The 19,328-nt window shown below is 35.7% G+C and overlaps 3 protein-coding genes across 3 annotated transcripts; 1 reads left to right on the plus strand and 2 right to left on the minus strand.

Annotated features, from left to right (window-relative positions):
• Positions 1-7,116: 7,116 nt before the first annotated feature.
• Positions 7,117-7,782, plus strand: LOTGIDRAFT_75877 (hypothetical protein; the record flags this gene model as incomplete). The annotated part of the gene is made up of 1 exon (XM_009060660.1): positions 7,117-7,782. A coding segment is annotated over one exon (666 nt), but the record flags the coding sequence as incomplete, so codon positions are not given.
• A 5,750-nt stretch (positions 7,783-13,532) lies between these two features.
• LOTGIDRAFT_123453 (hypothetical protein) lies at positions 13,533-14,912 on the minus strand (the record flags this gene model as incomplete). The annotated part of the gene is made up of 2 exons (XM_009060710.1): positions 13,533-14,270; positions 14,670-14,912. The coding sequence occupies 2 exons, from the start codon at positions 14,910-14,912 to the stop codon at positions 13,533-13,535; spliced, it is 981 nt and encodes a 326-aa protein (XP_009058958.1).
• Positions 14,913-16,373: 1,461 nt separating this feature from the next.
• On the minus strand, positions 16,374-18,997 carry LOTGIDRAFT_217988 (hypothetical protein). The gene is made up of 2 exons (XM_009060711.1): positions 18,851-18,997; positions 16,374-18,320 (listed from the first exon to the last, which is right to left on the minus strand). The coding sequence occupies exon 2, from the start codon at positions 18,263-18,265 to the stop codon at positions 17,933-17,935; it is 333 nt and encodes a 110-aa protein (XP_009058959.1). The 5' UTR covers positions 18,266-18,320; positions 18,851-18,997; the 3' UTR covers positions 16,374-17,932.
• Between the last annotated feature and the right edge of the window lie 331 nt (positions 18,998-19,328).

Below are 19,328 nucleotides of genomic sequence, written 5' to 3' on the forward strand. Positions count from 1 at the left end.
TTTTCTAGTCTTTATATGTGTATCAGGTACACTTATAGATCCCATTTACACTAATCTGATTTTCTAGTCTTTGTATGTGTATCAGGGACACTTATAGATCCTATTTACACTAATCTGATTTTCTTGTCTTTATATGTGTATCAGGTACACTTATACATTCTATTTACACTAATCTGATTTTCTAGTCTTTGTATGTGTATCAGGGACTCTTATAGCTTCTATTTACACTAATCTGATTTTCTAGTCTTTGTATGTGTATCAGGTACACTTATAGATCCTATTTACACTAATCTGATTTTCTAGTCTTTATATGAGTATCCGGGACACTTATAGACCCCATTTACACTAATCTGATTTTCTAGTCTTTATATGTGTATCAGCGACACTTATAGACCCTATTTACGCTAATCCGATTTTCTTGTCTTTATATGTGTATCAGGTACACTTATAGATCCCATTTACACTAATCTGACTTTCTAGTCTTTATATGTGTATCAGGTACACTTATAGATTCTATTTAAACCATTCTGATTTTATTGTCTTTATAAGTGTATCAGGTACACTTATAGATCCTATTTACACTGATCTGATTTTCCTGACTTTGTATGTGTATCAGCGACACTTATAGACCCTATTTACACTAATCTGATTTTCTTGTCTTTATATGTGTATCAGCGACACTTATAGACCCTATTTACACTAATCTGATTTTCTAGTCTTTATATGTGTATCAGCGACACTTATAGACCCTATTTACACTAATCTGATTTTCTTGTCTTTATATGTGTATCAGCGACACTTATAGACCCTATTTACACTAATCTGATTTTCTTGTCTTTATATGTGTATCAGCGACACTTATAGACCCTATTTACACTAATCTGATTTTCTAGTCTTTATATGTGTATCAGGTACACTTATAGATTCTATTTAAACCATTCTGATTTTCTTGTCTTTATATGTGTATCAGGTACACTTATAGATCCTATTTACACTGATCTGATTTTCTAGTCTTTATATGTGTATCAGGTACACTTATAGATCCTATTTACACTAATCTGATTTTCCTGACTTTGTATGTGTATCAGCGACACTTATAGACCCTATTTACACTAATCTGATTTTCTTGTCTTTTTATGTGTATCAGGTACACTTATAGATCCCATTTACACTAATCTGAATTTCTAATCTTTGTATGTGTATCAGGTACACTTATAGATCCTATTTACACTGATCTGATTTTCTTGACTTTGTATGTGTATCAGGGACACTTATAGATTCTATTTACACTATTCTGATTTCTAGTTTTTATATGTGTATCAGGGACACTTATAGATCCTATTTACACCATTCTGATTTTCTTGTCTTTATATGTGTATCAGGGACACTTATAGCTTCTATTTACACTATTCTGATTTCTAGTTTTTATATGTGTATCAGGGACACTTATAGATCCTATTTACACTATTCTGATTTCTAGTCTTTGTATGTGTATCAGGTACACTTATAGATTCTATTTACACTAATCTGATTTTCTTGTCTATATATGTGTATCAGGTACACTTATAGATTCTATTTACACTGATCTGATTTTCCTGACTTTGTATGTGTATCAGGCACACTTATAGATCCTATTTACACTGATCTGATTTTCCTGACTTTGTATGTGTATCAGGGACACTTATAGATCCTATTTACACTATTCTGATTTCTAGTTTTTATATGTGTATCAGGGACACTTATAGATCCTATTTACACTAATCTGATTTTCTTGTCTTTATATTTGTATCAGGGACGCTTATAGCTTCTATTTACACTAATCTGATTTTCTTGTCTTTATATTTGTATCAGGGACACTTATAGCTTCTATTTACACTAATCTGATTTTCTTGTCTTTATATTTGTATCAGAGACGCTTATAGCTTCTATTTACACTAATCTGATTTTCTTGTCTTTATATTTGTATCAGGGACGCTTATAGATCCCATTTACACTAATCTGATTTTCTTGCCTTTATATGTGTATCAGGTACACTTATAGATCCTATTTACACTAATCTGATTTTCTTGCCTTTATATGTGTACCAGGTACACTTATAGCTTCTATTTACACTGATCTGATTTTCTTGTCTTTATATGTGTATCAGGTACACTTATAGATCCTATTTACACTAATCTGATTTTCTAGTCTTTATATGTGTATCAGGGACACTTATAGATTCTATTTACACTATTCTGATTTTCTTGTCTTTATATTTGTATCAGGGACACTTATAGATTCTATTTACACTAATCTGATTTTCTTGTCTTTATATTTGTATCAGAGACGCTTATAGCTTCTATTTACACTAATCTGATTTTCTTGTCTTTATATGTGTATCAGGTACACTTATAGATCCCATTTACACTAATCTGATTTTCTAGTCTTTATATGTGTATCAGGTACACTTATAGATCCCATTTACACGAATCTGATTTTCTTGTCTTTATATGTGTATAAGGTACACTTATAGATCCCATTTACACCATTCTGATTTTCTAGTCTTTATATGTGTATCAGGTACACTTATAAATCCTATTTACACTAATCTGATTTTCTAGTCTTTATATGTGTATCAGGTACACTTATAGATCCTATTTACACTGATCTGATTTTCTTGTCTTTATATGTGTATCAGGTACACTTATAGATCCTATTTACACTAATCTGATTTTCTAGTCTTTATATGTGTATCAGGTACACTTATAGATCCCATTTACACTAATCTGATTTTCTAGTCTTTGTATGTGTATCAGGGACACTTATAGATCCTATTTACACTAATCTGATTTTCTTGTCTTTATATGTGTATCAGGTACACTTATACATTCTATTTACACTAATCTGATTTTCTAGTCTTTGTATGTGTATCAGGGACTCTTATAGCTTCTATTTACACTAATCTGATTTTCTAGTCTTTGTATGTGTATCAGGTACACTTATAGATCCTATTTACACTAATCTGATTTTCTAGTCTTTATATGTGTATCCGGGACACTTATAGACCCCATTTACACTAATCTGATTTTCTAGTCTTTATATGTGTATCAGCGACACTTATAGACCCTATTTACACTAATCCGATTTTCTTGTCTTTATATGTGTATCAGGTACACTTATAGCTTCTTTTTACACTATTCTGATTTTCTAGTCTTTTTATGTGTATCAGGTACACTTAAAGCTTCTATTTACACCATTCTGATTTTCTAATCTTTGTATGTGTTTCATGGACACTTATAGCTTCTATTTACACCATTCTGATTTTCTAGTCTTTGTATGTGTATCAGGTACACTTATAGCTTCTATTTACACCATTCTGATTTTCTAGTCTTTGTATGTGTATCAGGTACACTTATAGCTTCTATTTACACCATTCTGATTTTCTAGTCTTTATATGTGTATCAGGTACACTTATAGCTTCTATTTACACCATTCTGATTTTCTAGTCTTTGTATGTGTATCAGGTACACTTATAGCTTCTATTTACACCATTCTGATTTTCTAGTCTTTGTATATGTATCAGGTACACTTATAGCTTCTTTTTACACTATTCTGATTTTCTAGTCTTTGTATGTGTATCAGGTACACTTATAGCTTCTATTTACACCATTCTGATTTTCTTGTCTTTATATGTGTATCAGCGACACTTATAGCTTCTATTTACACTAATCTGATTTTCTAGTCTTTATATGTGTATCAGCGACACTTATAGCTTCTATTTACACTAATCTGATTTTCTAGTCTTTGTATGTGTATCAGCGACACTGATAGCTTCTATTTACACTAATCTGATTTTCTAGTCTATATATGTGTATCAGAGACACTTATAGCTTCTATTTACACTAATCTGATTTTCCTGTCTTTGTATTTGTATCAGGCACACTTATAGATTCTATTTACACTATTCTGATTTTCTAGTCTTTTAAGAATTTAACGTTGGTCTCACTAGCATTATTGGTGTGTAAACGCAGTTGATCACGTGACAAACTGAATAAATAACGAAGTCATTTACGTATGTTTGTGGTTTGATCAACTGCGTTTACACACCAATAATGCTAGTGTAATGAAATGAAATGAATGGAGTTTCACGTCCTACTTTTCTGCACCATATGGGCTAATGAAGACGGGCAACGCCATGCAGGGTGCAATGAGGGAAATTTTTCCAGGACAGCAACATCAGCCTGCCCTTTTCGATTTCCAACTGTCGATGGATCTCGGTTTAGGTTTATTGTCTAGGGCCTAGGTTTATTGTCCCATCCGAACGACTAGACACTTTTTCCATGCCGGCCCTCTTACCTGCATCACTGACAGGGGGAAACCAGGTTGAAAAATCCGAAGGTATTATCTCGACCTATGCCGGGATTGAACCCTGGACCTAATAATGCTAGTGAGACCAACGTTTAATTCTTATATTCAGATACTTTTATTAACACAATTTTCACTTTTTTATATGATCGCTTCCTTGAATTTGCCACAATCTTAGATTGCGTCATTGTTGGCGTGTAAACGCAGTTAATCAAGCCACAAATATAAATAAATGACTGTGTAATTTTTTCACTTTGTCACGTTTTCAAGTGCGTTTACCCACCAATAATATTAGTGAGACCAACGTTTAATTCCTATTCAGATACTTTTATTACGACAATATTCACCTTTTTATATGATCGGTTATTTGAATTTGACAAAAATCTTAGATTGCGTCATTTTCGTGCTTTGACGACGTCATAGTATCACGTGACAAACTACAGTTTATCGAAAATAAACGCCAGTTATCGTAACTAGTTAAGTGAAGGGACTGATAGTAGAAATGTGAATATTGTGATATAAACGCCAAATTTGTACAAGTCTAATGGACAAAACAATAGCTAATGTCAATATTTATCTATAACTTTATAACTTGTGCTTCTTTTATGTCAGTGAAGGATAATATATAAAATGGTTCACATCTTATGCTTGACTTACAGATGGTCTAAAAATTCAGGAGAGTATAATGTTAGAAATCCCGGGGGAGGGACCTAACCCGATATCTAGTTGAACTAGGTACGCCATCTGTTTGACAAATCGTACCTTAGTCTCCGAAACGGGGAATATTTAGCTAAGTTAATCAATTTTCGAGAATCCCCTCATACGCTCCATTAGAGACTTGTTACAAGACGCCTCCACAGTCACCTCATTTTGAATTCAGTCCTGACAGTTGTTACCCATTAAATCAGTCCGCCCTCTTATTCTACTCCCCATCTACTGTGACATTCTTCTTGAAACATGTTTTATTAATTTAGTAAAAATATAACACGACCCACTTTGACCTCTATTTCAGGCCTCGTCACCTGGACAGTCTTGGTTTTATTTACGGTACCAGTGAAGGCTGCAGAGGGTTCCTGCATGTCCTGTTCCTACTATTGCTCACAGACCGCTGAATCTAAAAAAGCTATGTGTAGTTGTTCAAACCGCTGCCTCGCCTGGGATAATTGCTGTGATGATTTTTTACAAGTTTGTACAGATATTGCGGATGAAACAGGTTATTTGGCGTCAGTGAAAACCAATGATAATGATACAGTGGAATTGCTGGGCCGTTATGGGAAATGCATTGACTACAGCAATATAGGTTATACCAAGGTTATTGGGAAATGTCCCACAAAATCCGACACTAATCTAGATAAAAAATGCAATGAAAAGCCACAGCATTTGATCCCAGTTCATCCCAAAAATAATACGCTATTAAACTTCGCAAACATTCACTGTGCGATATGTCACGGCCATAACGTGACGGACGTCACACTTTGGGATTTCAGCTACATCTGTCCGGCTAATAACGTCACAAGTCTTGAATTCATCAAAAAGGAATGTAAAATAAATTTTTTGTACAAAAGGCCCGAGGAATTAATCTGCTATCCTTTCGACAGACCTTCCTATACACCATCTAAGTTGAACAGTACCGACCTAGACTTGCTCTGTCGACACTTTATCCAACCTGTAGGCTTTAATGACTTGATCTACAAGAACGAGCACTGTGCCCAGCTGGATGGTGCAAATGAAACGTTACAGTGTCACCAACCTGTATATGGAGGCGACACCAGACCCGGGATAAATTCCTTGACAGTGTTATTCGACATGCAGAAGGGAACGGCAAACGTTAAACAAGAAACTATCAGATTGTGTGCTGTGAGTCAAATCTACGATCCTTTCTTGTCAATTTGCAGGAACCTTAATTGTCCAACATATCAATATCCGAGGTGGGGTAAGTGCTATCAAAACCAGTCCATATTTATCGACCCGGACACGCAGCCATTTCAAGATTTGAACGGATCGCTCAGTATGAATTTCACATATCATTTTATTGACGACTCCTACTTCCTAGAAATAGTTAAAGTTATGGATGTTATATCCGAAACTCGTATGTCAGGGCCAGTTTATGACAATCATACGTTAGCGAATTGTCAGTTAGAACCCAAATCGTATATCAATAAAACAGAAGTCACCTGTGTGTTCAAAAGCGAGATCTCTACTAGTGCGCCTAAATACTTTCTTGAAATGATGCTCTACAGTGATTGCGTTTCCAAGGCAACCTTATCCAATATGGCGTCAGAGGAAGTGACGTGTGTAGAAGGATATCATGTACAGATGTATACCAATGTTCAATTGAAGATAGTTGATGATGACCTGTTTGCTATGGTGGAATTAAAACACCAAACATTTTTCTATCATTTGTTCAGTATCGGGTTTACCCTTCTAGTTCGTGAATACCTTAATGTTGGTCGAGCTGCTGAAATCCATGTTTGTAAACAAGACATCAATTCAACCCTGTCCTGTCCTACCATAGTTTTCACATCCAACGAGTTCTATCAGCAGAACGACTCGATCGTAATCAAACACAGAAACAAAATCATTCCACAAGATGAGTTTAGAATCATTGACGGACAAGCTCATGTTTGTGAATTTCTCTCATCAATGAAGTTCCAATTTTTCAAGTTTGATGAGTTTCAGCAACTGGTATCCATGATCGTCACCGGTGTTTCCAGCTTCTGTTTACTGCTGTGTCTGTTTGTTTACATTCGGTTCGAGGAGATGCAGACTTTATCTGGGAAACTGAACGCCAGTCTCTGTCTCTGGTTACTGCTGGCTCAATTGTTGTTAATGATACATGGTTTTGAAGACTTGGTTTGTCGAGTGATAGCAACGATTTGTCACTTCCTGTGGTTAGCTGTCTTCAGTCAAATGTCCGCCATTGCTGTCAATATGGCCTTGACCTTTTACAGGATAACTCCAATAGTTTCATTGGACGCGGCTGCTCGTTTCAAACGACTCACTATAGTGGCTTTGACTCCACCTATGGTAATAGTAGCAGTATGTACTGGGCTAGATGTGGGTTTGACGAACGGGATGTTGAAGGTCGGATACGGAACAAGTCTATGTTCTTGGATTTCGAATGACATGGAAACCATTGTTATTTTTTTCTACACGCCGGTTTGTCTCAGTTTGGTCATCAATTTCGTGTGTTTTGTCATCACTTTATGTGGCATTGAGAAAAGTACCAAAGCGTCATCCATGGTTTCCCATGACACGACTCGCTCTGAACGACGCAAATGTGTGATCTATACCAAGTTGTCCTCCATCATGGGATTTACTTGGATCACTGGGATCATAGCGGCCATTTTGGAATACCCTGCTCTATGGTACATCTATATTATACTAAACGGGCTGCAAGGATTCTTTATTTTCCTGTCCTTCATCTGTAACCGACGAACAGTTAACTTGCTACGCCATGTATTCGAGGCTGATCGCAAAGAGATGTATACATCTTCAACAAAACCAGCGTCTAACTCAAGTCCCAAACAATATTAGTGTTATAATGGTATACCATATAAACTGATGATAACAATGTAAATTGTTGAAACGTTGTGTACAATAAAACTCAGGAGTACTATACTATAAACTGATGATGACAATGTAAATTGTAAAAAAGCTGTGTACAATAAACAAAAGGAGTAGTATACTATATAAACTGATGATGATAATGTAAGTTGTAGAAACGTTGTGTACAATAAACACCAGGAGTAGTATACTATATAACTGGTAATGGCAATGTACATTTTTGAAACGTTTTGTCCAACAACACAAAAAAGAAGTAGTATACCATATAAACTGATGATGACAATCGAAATAATTGTCCAAACATCATGTGAAAACCGAGTAATATTACATGGCATTTCCTGACGATAACGAGTGACATCGCTGAAACGTTGTTGTGGGGCTCAACATGAATGAGTTCTTCAACTTGGATAGCAGATTGAATATTGTGCTTCAAGGCTATGTGTCTATTTGTAAGTGAAATGAATGGAGTTTTACGTCATACTGTTCTTCACTATTGACCTATTTGACTGACCTGCTTGAGACAAATCAAATTGAAATGAATGGAGTTTTTTTACGTCTTACTTTTCTGCACAAATCAAATTATACAAGAGACATCGATCTATTATTGTGAAAATTATCAAAATATTTGTATGGTTTGAAGACAAACCTTCGTCCATTAGGAAAATAATCGATCTCTTGGTGTGTAAATAATAATGCTGAAAATGCTTAGAGCTATAGGATGTCAATAGACACCATCTAGAGGGTCATAGTAACCCTTTCACATCGACAGTATGAATATCGCAACATTTCTGACGAGTTATATAAAAAGAGTATCAGTTCATCGGCTACGTTGGGACACCGTAACCCCCAGGGCACACCGTAACCTAAAACCTTAAAGTTATTACCGCATAATCGTTTAATCTGTTAATTGATGTTAACTGACCGACTACGATTATCTTTAGTTATCTTACGCCTGACTGATTGGTCATATACATATACAGTAGTAATTATTGACTCTCAACATTTACAAAATAATTTAAGTGAGTGACCTATATTTGATAAAATTACCATATTTCGTTTTCTTTCTGTAAGATCTTGTATGCAGTAAAATGCAAAAATTAAAATTTACCGAATAAATGTATAAAAAAACACCAGCACCAATATTTTGTTCTGTAAAAATTTAAAGGAGCAAATCCTACGAAATTACCTTGACTTATCTTAGCAGATTGACTCTTTGGACAAAGAGTGGGTGTGGGGAGGAACGCTGTTATCTGTTGCCCATGCGGTTCACAAATTCACCTGCTGTCTGACACTATTAACTTTCCCAAATCTGATAGTCTGATAAAGGTTAGCCCTCGGGAAAGTCATTTCTAAAGTACACCATGCATTAAGTTAAGACACGATAAGTGATACAGCTTTTTATTGCAATGTTCTAATGTTTCTTGTGAAATTTCGGTAAGGACTCATGCTGTTTGAATATCTCTCCTTCTAGTTCAACTTTCGACTTAGCAAGCTTCAGACGGGATGTACAAGGGAGGCAGCCTGGAATACTATTGGTTGTGTAGCCTTGAAACGTTCTGGTATCTGTAGATCCGACTCCGTGACTCCTAATTGTAAAGTTATCTTAATGATATAATGAGAGTCTATAATAAACTGTAAGGAAAGATTTGAGGTGTCAATCAGTGTCTCATGTATAACTGACAATGGGGAACCAAGGTATCGTCATACTCCTGCTGTTCTGTAGTGGACTCTTAACCTCAGAAGCTTATTCCGGATTCTGGAACTGGAATAGCAATACGATACTAAAGTGGCCAAACGTTATTGAAAGAGTTGACGGTGGTATGGTTGTTGATTATTTACATTTCTACAAACAACTTCTAAAGGATTGCAATCTACTTCAACACGTTACAAGGGATAAATGTTCTGCTATGGAACCCTCGTGTTGCGCCTATTTTTGCTTTGCTGATTTTTGTGCCAAAAATTGCAGAAAAGACCCAGATGATAACAGTCGTGCCGTTCTCGAATTCTTCAAATTGCTTTCAATGACAAAATGTTCCGTATTTTTCGAAGCCGCTAAAGATTGTACTGAAGGTGATGATAGTGCCGAGTGCAAAGTTTTGGAAAATCTTCTCGATGCCTGCTCTACCAAGTTTCCGATGTTTACCGCTACATCCCCAACTGTAAGTCCAACTACAGCTGGAGTTGTAAGCCTTACAACATCACCAGCAACAAGTCCCACAACTTCACCTACAACAAGTCCTGCAACCTCACCAACAGTAAGTCCAACTACAGTTAGAATAGTAAGCGTTACAACCTCGCCAGCAACAAGTCCCGCAACCTCACCAGCAACTAGTCCCGTAACCTCACCCGTAACAAGTCCCTCAACCTCACCAGCAACAAGTCCCGCAACCTCACCTACAACAAGTCCTGCAACCTCACCAGCAACAAGTCCCGCAACCTCACCAACAACAAGTCCTACAACCTCACCAGCAACAAGTCCCGTAACCTCACCAGCAACAAGTCCCGCAACCTCACCAACAGTAAGTCCAACTACAGCTAGGGTAGTAAGCCTTACAAATTCACCAACAACCAGTCCAGCAACCTCGCCTACAACCTCACCAATAGGGGGAGTGTTTTATTGCAATGTAATGGGCATATCAGGACGTGTTCAAATGCCAGTGTCTAAATGGTGTGATGGAGTCGAGGATTGCACACCAAATGGTGAAGACGAGAAGTCACAGAATTGTGGTAAGTTTTATTGTAACATGACATTATTTTGATAAAGGGACAAATTCGTCATTCGTTTGGTCAATCGTATCTTTATCTCGGAAACGTGATGTTTTAGCTACACCAATCAGTAATAGTGTTCACAGCTCATCGTCGAAATATGAGCCTTCAAATCCACGTTTGCCCGGAATTATCCGCTTTTTAAAATTAAAAAGACGACTTTTCTTGATACGATTTTTAAAGGAATAATGCGTTTTTCGTACATATCTAATACCTCTGAAAAATCTTTACATATATTCAAGATGCAAATCAACCCCTGAAATACCGAATCTGTCCCTGTGCAGAAATGTAGACGTTCATCGCCGCTTCAACACGTTCGAAACGATTACATATTGATAGGGCGTTTCACTGTAACAGGTAAACCTCATATTAGAGACCAGAGGTATTTCAGCTTCATGATGTCTTGTTTTTCCCAAACCGGCCAATCAAAACGATATCATGCAGCCATTTCATCTTGTTTTGTAAAATGTAAGAAGCCCGGTAAATATATCTGAAGCTCGGTATTAGCTATTGGTGACCACTTACAGGATCTTAATTTGACGCTTGATTAAATAATGAAAGTTTTAACCACTCTTGAATGCTTATGTTTGTACAGTCTGGATAAACAAAAAAAGATTTTTGACCTTTCTTGATCTGAAAATAATAAAATATATTTGAACCAACTTCGAATGTGGTTAAATATCTTCTCCATTAAAGATGGGTTTCCTTATTTTTTTAGAGTCAAATTAAGCAAACTATTTGACAAATTGGTGTTTTTAATGAATGATCATGTATTCTTAATCATATCATTATGTTCTTATTGCATATAATTAAGAGTTTTAACCACTCTTAAATGCTTTTGTTTGTGCAGTCTGGATAAACAAAAAAAGACTTGTTGACTTTTCTTGATCGGTCACTCATTGGAATTCTGCTGGTAATTCTCTTCTAATTTAGCTAATTATGAATTAATTATGGACATGTGAGACAAACTGGTATTTTTCCAACTCATTAGAACAATTCTACTTTCTATTCATATAAGTATTGGCATTTTTATTTCAATAAATGAAAATAAGGGAACCCATCTTTAAGTCTGTTGATTTAACTAAAGATGGTTTTTTTTCAGATGGTTGTAACGCCGGAGAGTTCAAATGTAAAAACAGTGACACTGCATGTCAGCCGGCTATCCTCATCTGTGATGGCGTCTCTGATTGCTCAAATGGTTTTGATGAAAATACGTCCAGATGTACACCGTGAGTGCCGAGGTATGCTAGATAACAGATAATATCAATAACAGATAGCAACATTTTGTCGAAATCACGTCCGAGTATGATCATGTCGAATTTCTATCATTTTCGAATTTGTCATTTTCAAGTTATGTCATGTCCGAGTAAAATAATGTCCGAGTAGAATCTTGTCCAAGTATAATCATGTCCGAGTTTAATCTTGTCCGAGTTGAGTTTAATCTTGTAAACATAAACACTTGGGACGATGTCCGAGTTTTCGGTTTCGACGGTAAGTGTTTATTGAAAAAAATGACAAAACTCGGACATGACAAAGCTCGGACAAGACAAAACATCGAAATGACAAAACTCGGATGTGACAAAACTCGGATGTGACAAAACTCGGATGTGACAAAACTCGGATGTGACAAAACTCGGACATGATATAACTGGGACATGATAAAGTCAGAATGTTCAATTCAGTTAAGCCGAGCCGGAAGTCACATCTGCATTCTGAAACGTGATAAATGTTGTCTTTCGGACAGTAAAAGAGTTATTTTTATCACCATTTAAATCTTATTTAATTCTACGTTGGAGTTGATAGTGTATATTTATTTAGTTATATTTAGTTATATATTTTATTTTGTAAATTATATTACGGTAGTTTTATTTATATATAGACCGAAACATCTGTCTCTATTCCAGACTCTGATAGCTATTTTGACTGTAGTCACCAACTGTCAAAATATCTACCAGATGCTGGAATATAGGCAGATGTTGCCAAATAATTTGTATATAGATAGATTGAACATATTAAGTTTCAACGACTAGCACGGGCACACGACGAGACAAAAATCTCTAGTTGGTCGTTTTCCACCTTGCGGGGCATGTAACTGAAAGGAAAAGGAATCTGATTGGATGATGACGATAAAACTATCGGAGACAATTATCAAACTTGTTTGATATTATTTAATATTTAATCCTGTCGGCGATACGATAAAATTATCGTGGAAGCACGGGCACACGCAAGATTCGAGTCGGAGACAAAAATCTCCGACCAAGACCGCTCGTGTGCCCGCACCTTTTGCCTAAAAACTTTAATCGAAGTCCCACCTTCATTAACCCACACGTTAACCCAACAGAACGTTAAACGTGTCACCATCCAGTTGATTACAGTAGCAGTTTCCTGTAACTATGGATACAAATAGGGGATCAGACATCGTATCACGAATAGGGGTTTTGACGTATATGACAAATGGAGGTGTTGTTTGGAAACGATGGGGATCTGACTGACTTGATAAGGTTAAAATTCACAATCTGCCAGCCCTGATGAAGCATCATAAGCGCATGCATCTGAGGGGGTTCTTACTCAAGAAATTTTCTGAAAAAAATTGATTGGATTTGGTGAATTCTGACAAACATTTTGGGTTAAAAACGTATAAACAACGATATTTTTTAATTTGTTACAAATAAGTCGGGGTACAATTCAGTTTCTAGGGGGAAGGGGGCAAATGCCCTCTTGACACCCACCCACCTTCAACCCCATCTGGCGTCGCCATTGGGTCGAACAATTTATATGATCGTTTCACACATCTGACGAGAGGTAGAGTATGAAGGATTGGGGGTAGGGGGCTGAGGTACAAACTTACAAATATTTTACACGAGAATTACTTGTTGATAAACAGCTCTGTAACTATGCAGAACCTCGGACACTGTAGGTCTTTCTGGGGGCGACTCGTCTTTACATAGGGTATTAATTTCAAACAATTTTAACAATACGCTCGTCGATCCTGGCACGTTACCCAATAACAATTTACAAACATCCGGGATCTTCCATATATCTGTTTTTTCGTCGTACCCAGGCATCTTGCTATCGTCAAAGTCTGTTGAATCATCGGGCCAAAGTTGCTCTGGGGCAACATAATCCCCAGTCAGCTCTCGGTGTCCACATTTCACAAGATTTTCCGTAACTCTGTCAACTACGGGTAAAGCATCGGCGTCATTTAACAACAGAGTCAAATCGTCCCGGATTAAAAACTGACTCAAGGCTTTCACGGGATCGTTGGAATCGCACATAACAAACTTGCCCTCGGGTCTTGTATGTAAGAATTCAATAATTTCAATGTACTCCAGACAAAACTTAAACCTTGTTTTTAAAGTATTTAGAAATGCATGTTTGTTTAAAATATTTTCCAAATGTTCTGCCGAGGTCAATGGGTGATACTCTGTTATAAATATGTTTGATTTTTCACAAGATCCGAGAAGCTGCACCACTTTATTATCGGGTTGGAAAAGTTTTAGATTGGCTAACCCATCCTGAAAATCGTGTCTATAGTCTTGATTCTTTAGCTCGTTTATAACTACAGTAAAGTTTTTCCAATATCCCAGCCGAACCTGAAAAATTTCGGTTTCAAAATTAAGAAATAAAAGAAACCAGAATATACAGTAGCCTATTGTTATCACTGTGTAACCAAATGGATAAAATACTCCTCAGTGGGCTCATGAACACAAGCAACGATATGCAATCTGGAAATTTATGCCTGGTCAAAGGTATGCAATATACAATAAGGGAAATTTATTTTCGATCTCCGATAGCTGGGAGATCTTTCACATGTAAAAACCAATCTGAATAACTAGACCCTTTCAACAATGAAACCCAGTGGTCCTCGGACCAGAGATGCTTAGTTTGCCCCTTAATATATTACAATTATTCTGATTAGGCAATACAGCAGATAAATATATCGGTAACAAGAGGGTTTGATGGTTAATAAAAAAAATACTTGAAAATCTTACAGTTTTAACAGCACCCTGGCCAATTATCTCTCCATGTTCTACATCAGTTAGTATGGCTTCACAAGTCAACCAGGGGACACAACTCGTTATACCAGGAAGGCTGAATTCACCATGTGAACACTTCGGCCTACAAATCGTAGTGTTGTTGATTAAACTAGTGATACAATAACTGTTGTCTGTAGTCTTTAGAAATATCCAGAGTAGATAACTTATCACAACTACACCGAGTACTTGACACCACATTAATGGACACTGAAACAAAAAACTTATTTTTTACCAAGTCTACATCTTCAATTATTCTCTAAAAAAATTTTATCTTTAATCAAATTCTACAACTTTGTTTCTAACTCTGGGTTATATTCTAGAAGGTGATTCACTGTTGTACTATTGTCTGTTTATAGAAACACTAGACATCGCCTAACTCTGGGTTATATTCTAGAGAGTGATTCACTGTTGTACTATTATCTATTTAATGAAACACCAGACATCACCTGGGTTATATTTTAGAGAGTGGTCCACTGGTGTACTATTGTCTGTTTATGGAAACACCAGACATCACCTAACTCTGGGTTATATTCTAGAGCGCAGTCCACTGTTGTATTATTGTCTGTTTAATGAAACACCAGACATCACCTAACTCTGGGTTATATTCTAGAGAGTGATTCACTGTTGTACTATTATCTGTTTAATGAAACACCAGACATCGCCTTACTCTGGGTTATATTCTAGAGAGTGGTCCACTGGTGTACTATTGTCTGTTTAATGAAACACTAGATATCGCCTAACTCTGGGTTATATTCTAGAGAGTGGTCCACTGGTGTACTATTGTCTGTTTATGGAAACACCAGACATCACCTAACTCTGGGTTATATTCTAGAGCACAGTCCACTGTTGTATTATTGTCTGTTTAATGACACACCAGACATCACCTACCTCTGGGTTATATTCTAGAGAGTGATTCACTGTTGTACTATTATCTGTTTAATGAAACACCAGACATCGCCTTACTCTGGGTTATATTCTAGAGAGTGGTCCACTGGTGTACTATTGTCTGTTTAATGAAACACTAGACATCGCCTAACTCTGGGTTATATTCTAGAGAGTGGTCCACTGGTGTACTATTGTCTGTTTATGGAAACACCAGACATCACCTAACTCTGGGTTATATTCTAGAGCGCAGTCCACTGTTGTATTATTGTCTGTTTAATGAAACACCAGACATCACCTAACTCTGGGTTATATTCTAGAGAGTGATTCACTGTTGTACTATTATCTGTTTAATGAAACACCAGACATCGCCTTACTCTGGGTTATATTCTAGAGAGTGGTCCACTGGTGTACTATTGTCTGTTTAATGAAACACTAGACATCGCCTAACTCTGGGTTATATTCTAGAGAGTGGTTCACTGTTGTACTATTGTCTGTTTATAGAAACACTAGACATCATCTAACTCCGGGTTATATTCTAGAGAGTGGTCTACTATTGTACTATTGTCTGTTTACATAAACACCAGACAACACCTATCTCTGGGTTAACCCTGTTTGCATTTAGAAGTTCTACACCATGTTTCTCGCGAAATGTCAATATAATGTATTTCAAATGTGGAATTTCACAATGAGAGATGCCACACTTATCATAAAAATTTATTTTAACAGTTTTTGAAAAACAAGGCCGGGCCATCAGAGAACCAATTAAAAGTCAGTATTTTGCATAAATATTTATTTCATTTATATACAAAACAAATACATAATACAAACATTCAATTGATATTTATCATCTGTTATAACTAGGGCTGGTTAAACTGATCAAAATAATCGATTATCATCGCTAGGAATTTATAATTTCAGTTATTGTTTATCAAATTTCATAATCGATTATATCAAAGTTACATTTTCTCTACTGTACCCATTAACAAGGTTCCACATAGGTTCACTTCAGCACATAACATACCCACAATAAACTATAATAACTGAGTAAGAATATACTTCTATGACGCAAAAATTACCCATGAAATTAAGAATTTTGGCTTGTTTTTAATTTAGTATTTTCAAGGTTTCTCAATTAAATTATTTTGATTATTAATCAGTAGTCTGCCATCAATAATTTATCTCAATTTGCTAATCGATACCCAGCAAGTGTTACAATAGGGAAATTACAAGTGCAACAGTCCAAGTGAAATCCATGTAAAAATTACCTCATTTCTTACTACAAAGTATTACCTGTCTCAATTAGCCCAGTCAAACACAGACAAATACAATCTCAATCCTTCATTCATTTATTCAAAATTTTCAAATCTTACCAACACTTTATTTACAGGCTTAAAAACAAAAAAATTAAAATAAAACCTTTAGCAAAATATTCATTTTTTGTGAAAGCATCATTATTCATGTAGGGATCTATGCAAAAATATACGAGAATACTTTTAATTAACAGAAATCCATACAATCAAAATGACATGGTAGGCTACACAAACTGATGAAAGAAATTCTAAAAAGTTCTGAGGTTTACTAGTAGTAAATAACTACCTTCTGTATCTATTCATCAGTGGACTAAACAGGTACAATCATAAGTATTTATTCAAAAACGCTTTAAATCATAGTCTACTGATGAATACCTATTCTTATTGGCCAAGTTTGAGACCTTGAAGTTTATGTTCATTCTAAGAGTTAGTAAACCTTTAAACTTTATATTTCAAACATAATAAAAACCTGCAGTAAGCTTGTTATTTTACCATAAAACCACTTCATAATGACTAATTTGAGCACTTTATGGAATAAGAATTAAAAACATGTTATTATTTTTATCAGTAAAACAACATAAAATGACTAAATTTCTTGCACACCTCCACCACTGTGTTTAAAATTAAACATTAACAAGACCGAAATAATTAAATGATCTGACAAATACAAAAACATTCCTCATTCTCTTAATGTAATTTAACTAGCCTCCCCTCCCATCCCCAGCTCTACAACGATCAGAAGGTTTGACAAATACCAAACTAATCAAAATACCCTTCAAGATATTTAGTATTAATACTTATTATTTTTCACAATGTTACGAAAGAAATGATATTGATGTCAATAATCATTCTTCCTAATTCAACAATTTTGGTATAATTGATGAAAATCTAAGATTCAAGATCGATATTTTAGTGCCACTTTTGACTAGCTGTAGGGTGGTTGGCATGTATTCTCAGCCCTCAAATCTGAATATTCATCAGAGTGGTCAAATCAAATCATTTTCAGCCTTGATCCAGTTTCCATTATCTGAATTTAACTATCATGTAACACACAAAAAACACAAACAGTGCGAACATTAGAATATAGCAGATGAATTTATGTCCTCCGGCCTTCGCGATGGCTTTTAACCTTGACATTGAAGAGGAGAGAAGTCCGCCAGATTTATCAAAATCATTGTCCATGTCCAACAACATTTTATTCTGACTGCGCACCTCGTTTCCTATGTCTATTGTCAAAGAACGTAAAGTCGACACTTTAGATGAAAGCTGATCTTCTATTTTTTGGCTCTCATCATCTAACATTTGTGTTGTGGGCATATATCCCTGTTGTTCATTTCCTATATTTGCCCTCCTCATTTTGTCGTGTTTTTTTTTAAACTTTGATTAAATTTTTATTTTGCAGTGAATTGTTCTGAAAAGAGACAGAAATTAGGGAAATTATGCTTTCATAACCAAAAACATCAGTAAAAAAAGGCAAGGCCAAAGGACATGAATAGATATTCAATGAGAGATTGATAATTTTTCAACTCCATAATTTGAGGATGATCTGTAGTACCGGTATGGCTGGTTGGAATTTTTAAATGACAATGTTTAGACCAGATGGATTCTTGTGAACCTGTGTTGTTATCCTTGTAAACAATGAATGGTTATCCCTTGTGACAGTTGAACTTGTGAGGTAGGCTAGGCCTAAGGATGTGGCATATTGTTGTATCTTATTCCAGCCAAATAATTTTTACTGGCTCAGGTCAGTGTCGTCTTTAAAAAGCTTCACATAAATTTCAAATTGTGACATTGCTTTCTGACCCAACACCATCCATAAACCATTCAAAATATCTATCAGAGTCTTAAAACAATTAAATTTGGGACTATGCCTAACTCAGTATCTGAGGAAACCGACCGACACAGTCAAAATCAAAATAAACTTGATGAAAATCAACTAACCTAAATCAAAAGATAACCTTAAAAAGACAAATAGTTCTTCATGACTATCTCACTGTGGTTAAAATCATTAGGTCCCATGTATTTTTAGAAACATATGGACATCATCGCCGTAAATTTTAAAGTTTTATCTCTTCGACACGTCAGATGTAAACACACGACAGTAGTACTTGCTTTCTTGTTTCTTGATCACGCGAAAACTCGTCAACATTTTCGAAAAACGATTTAATTTTTGTCAGCCAATCCTATTTTTCGCAATTTCTTGAGAAATATTTAAGAATTTCAACACAAAAATTAATTATGCCTTTACAAACAAAATTTACTCAATAATTCTTTTAAATATAGCAGATTGAAGGATTTCGATAAGCAAGTGCAACCAGCGTGCCTTTAAAAACGTAAACACAGTTTCTTTGTTATTTTCGTTCTAAAACGGGTCTTAGTTAAGATTCACAAAAATGTGACTCTATTTATCATCTTGGGG

This window comes from Lottia gigantea (assembly GCF_000327385.1).
Source record: "Lottia gigantea unplaced genomic scaffold LOTGIsca_44, whole genome shotgun sequence".
Classification (NCBI taxonomy): Eukaryota; Metazoa; Mollusca; class Gastropoda; family Lottiidae; genus Lottia; species Lottia gigantea.

What these genes read in the sequence shown, in the direction of transcription:
- LOTGIDRAFT_217988 (XM_009060711.1), bottom strand. Translation starts at nt 18,265, where the DNA reads ATGAGGAGGGCAAATATAGGAAATGAACAACAGGGATATATGCCCACA.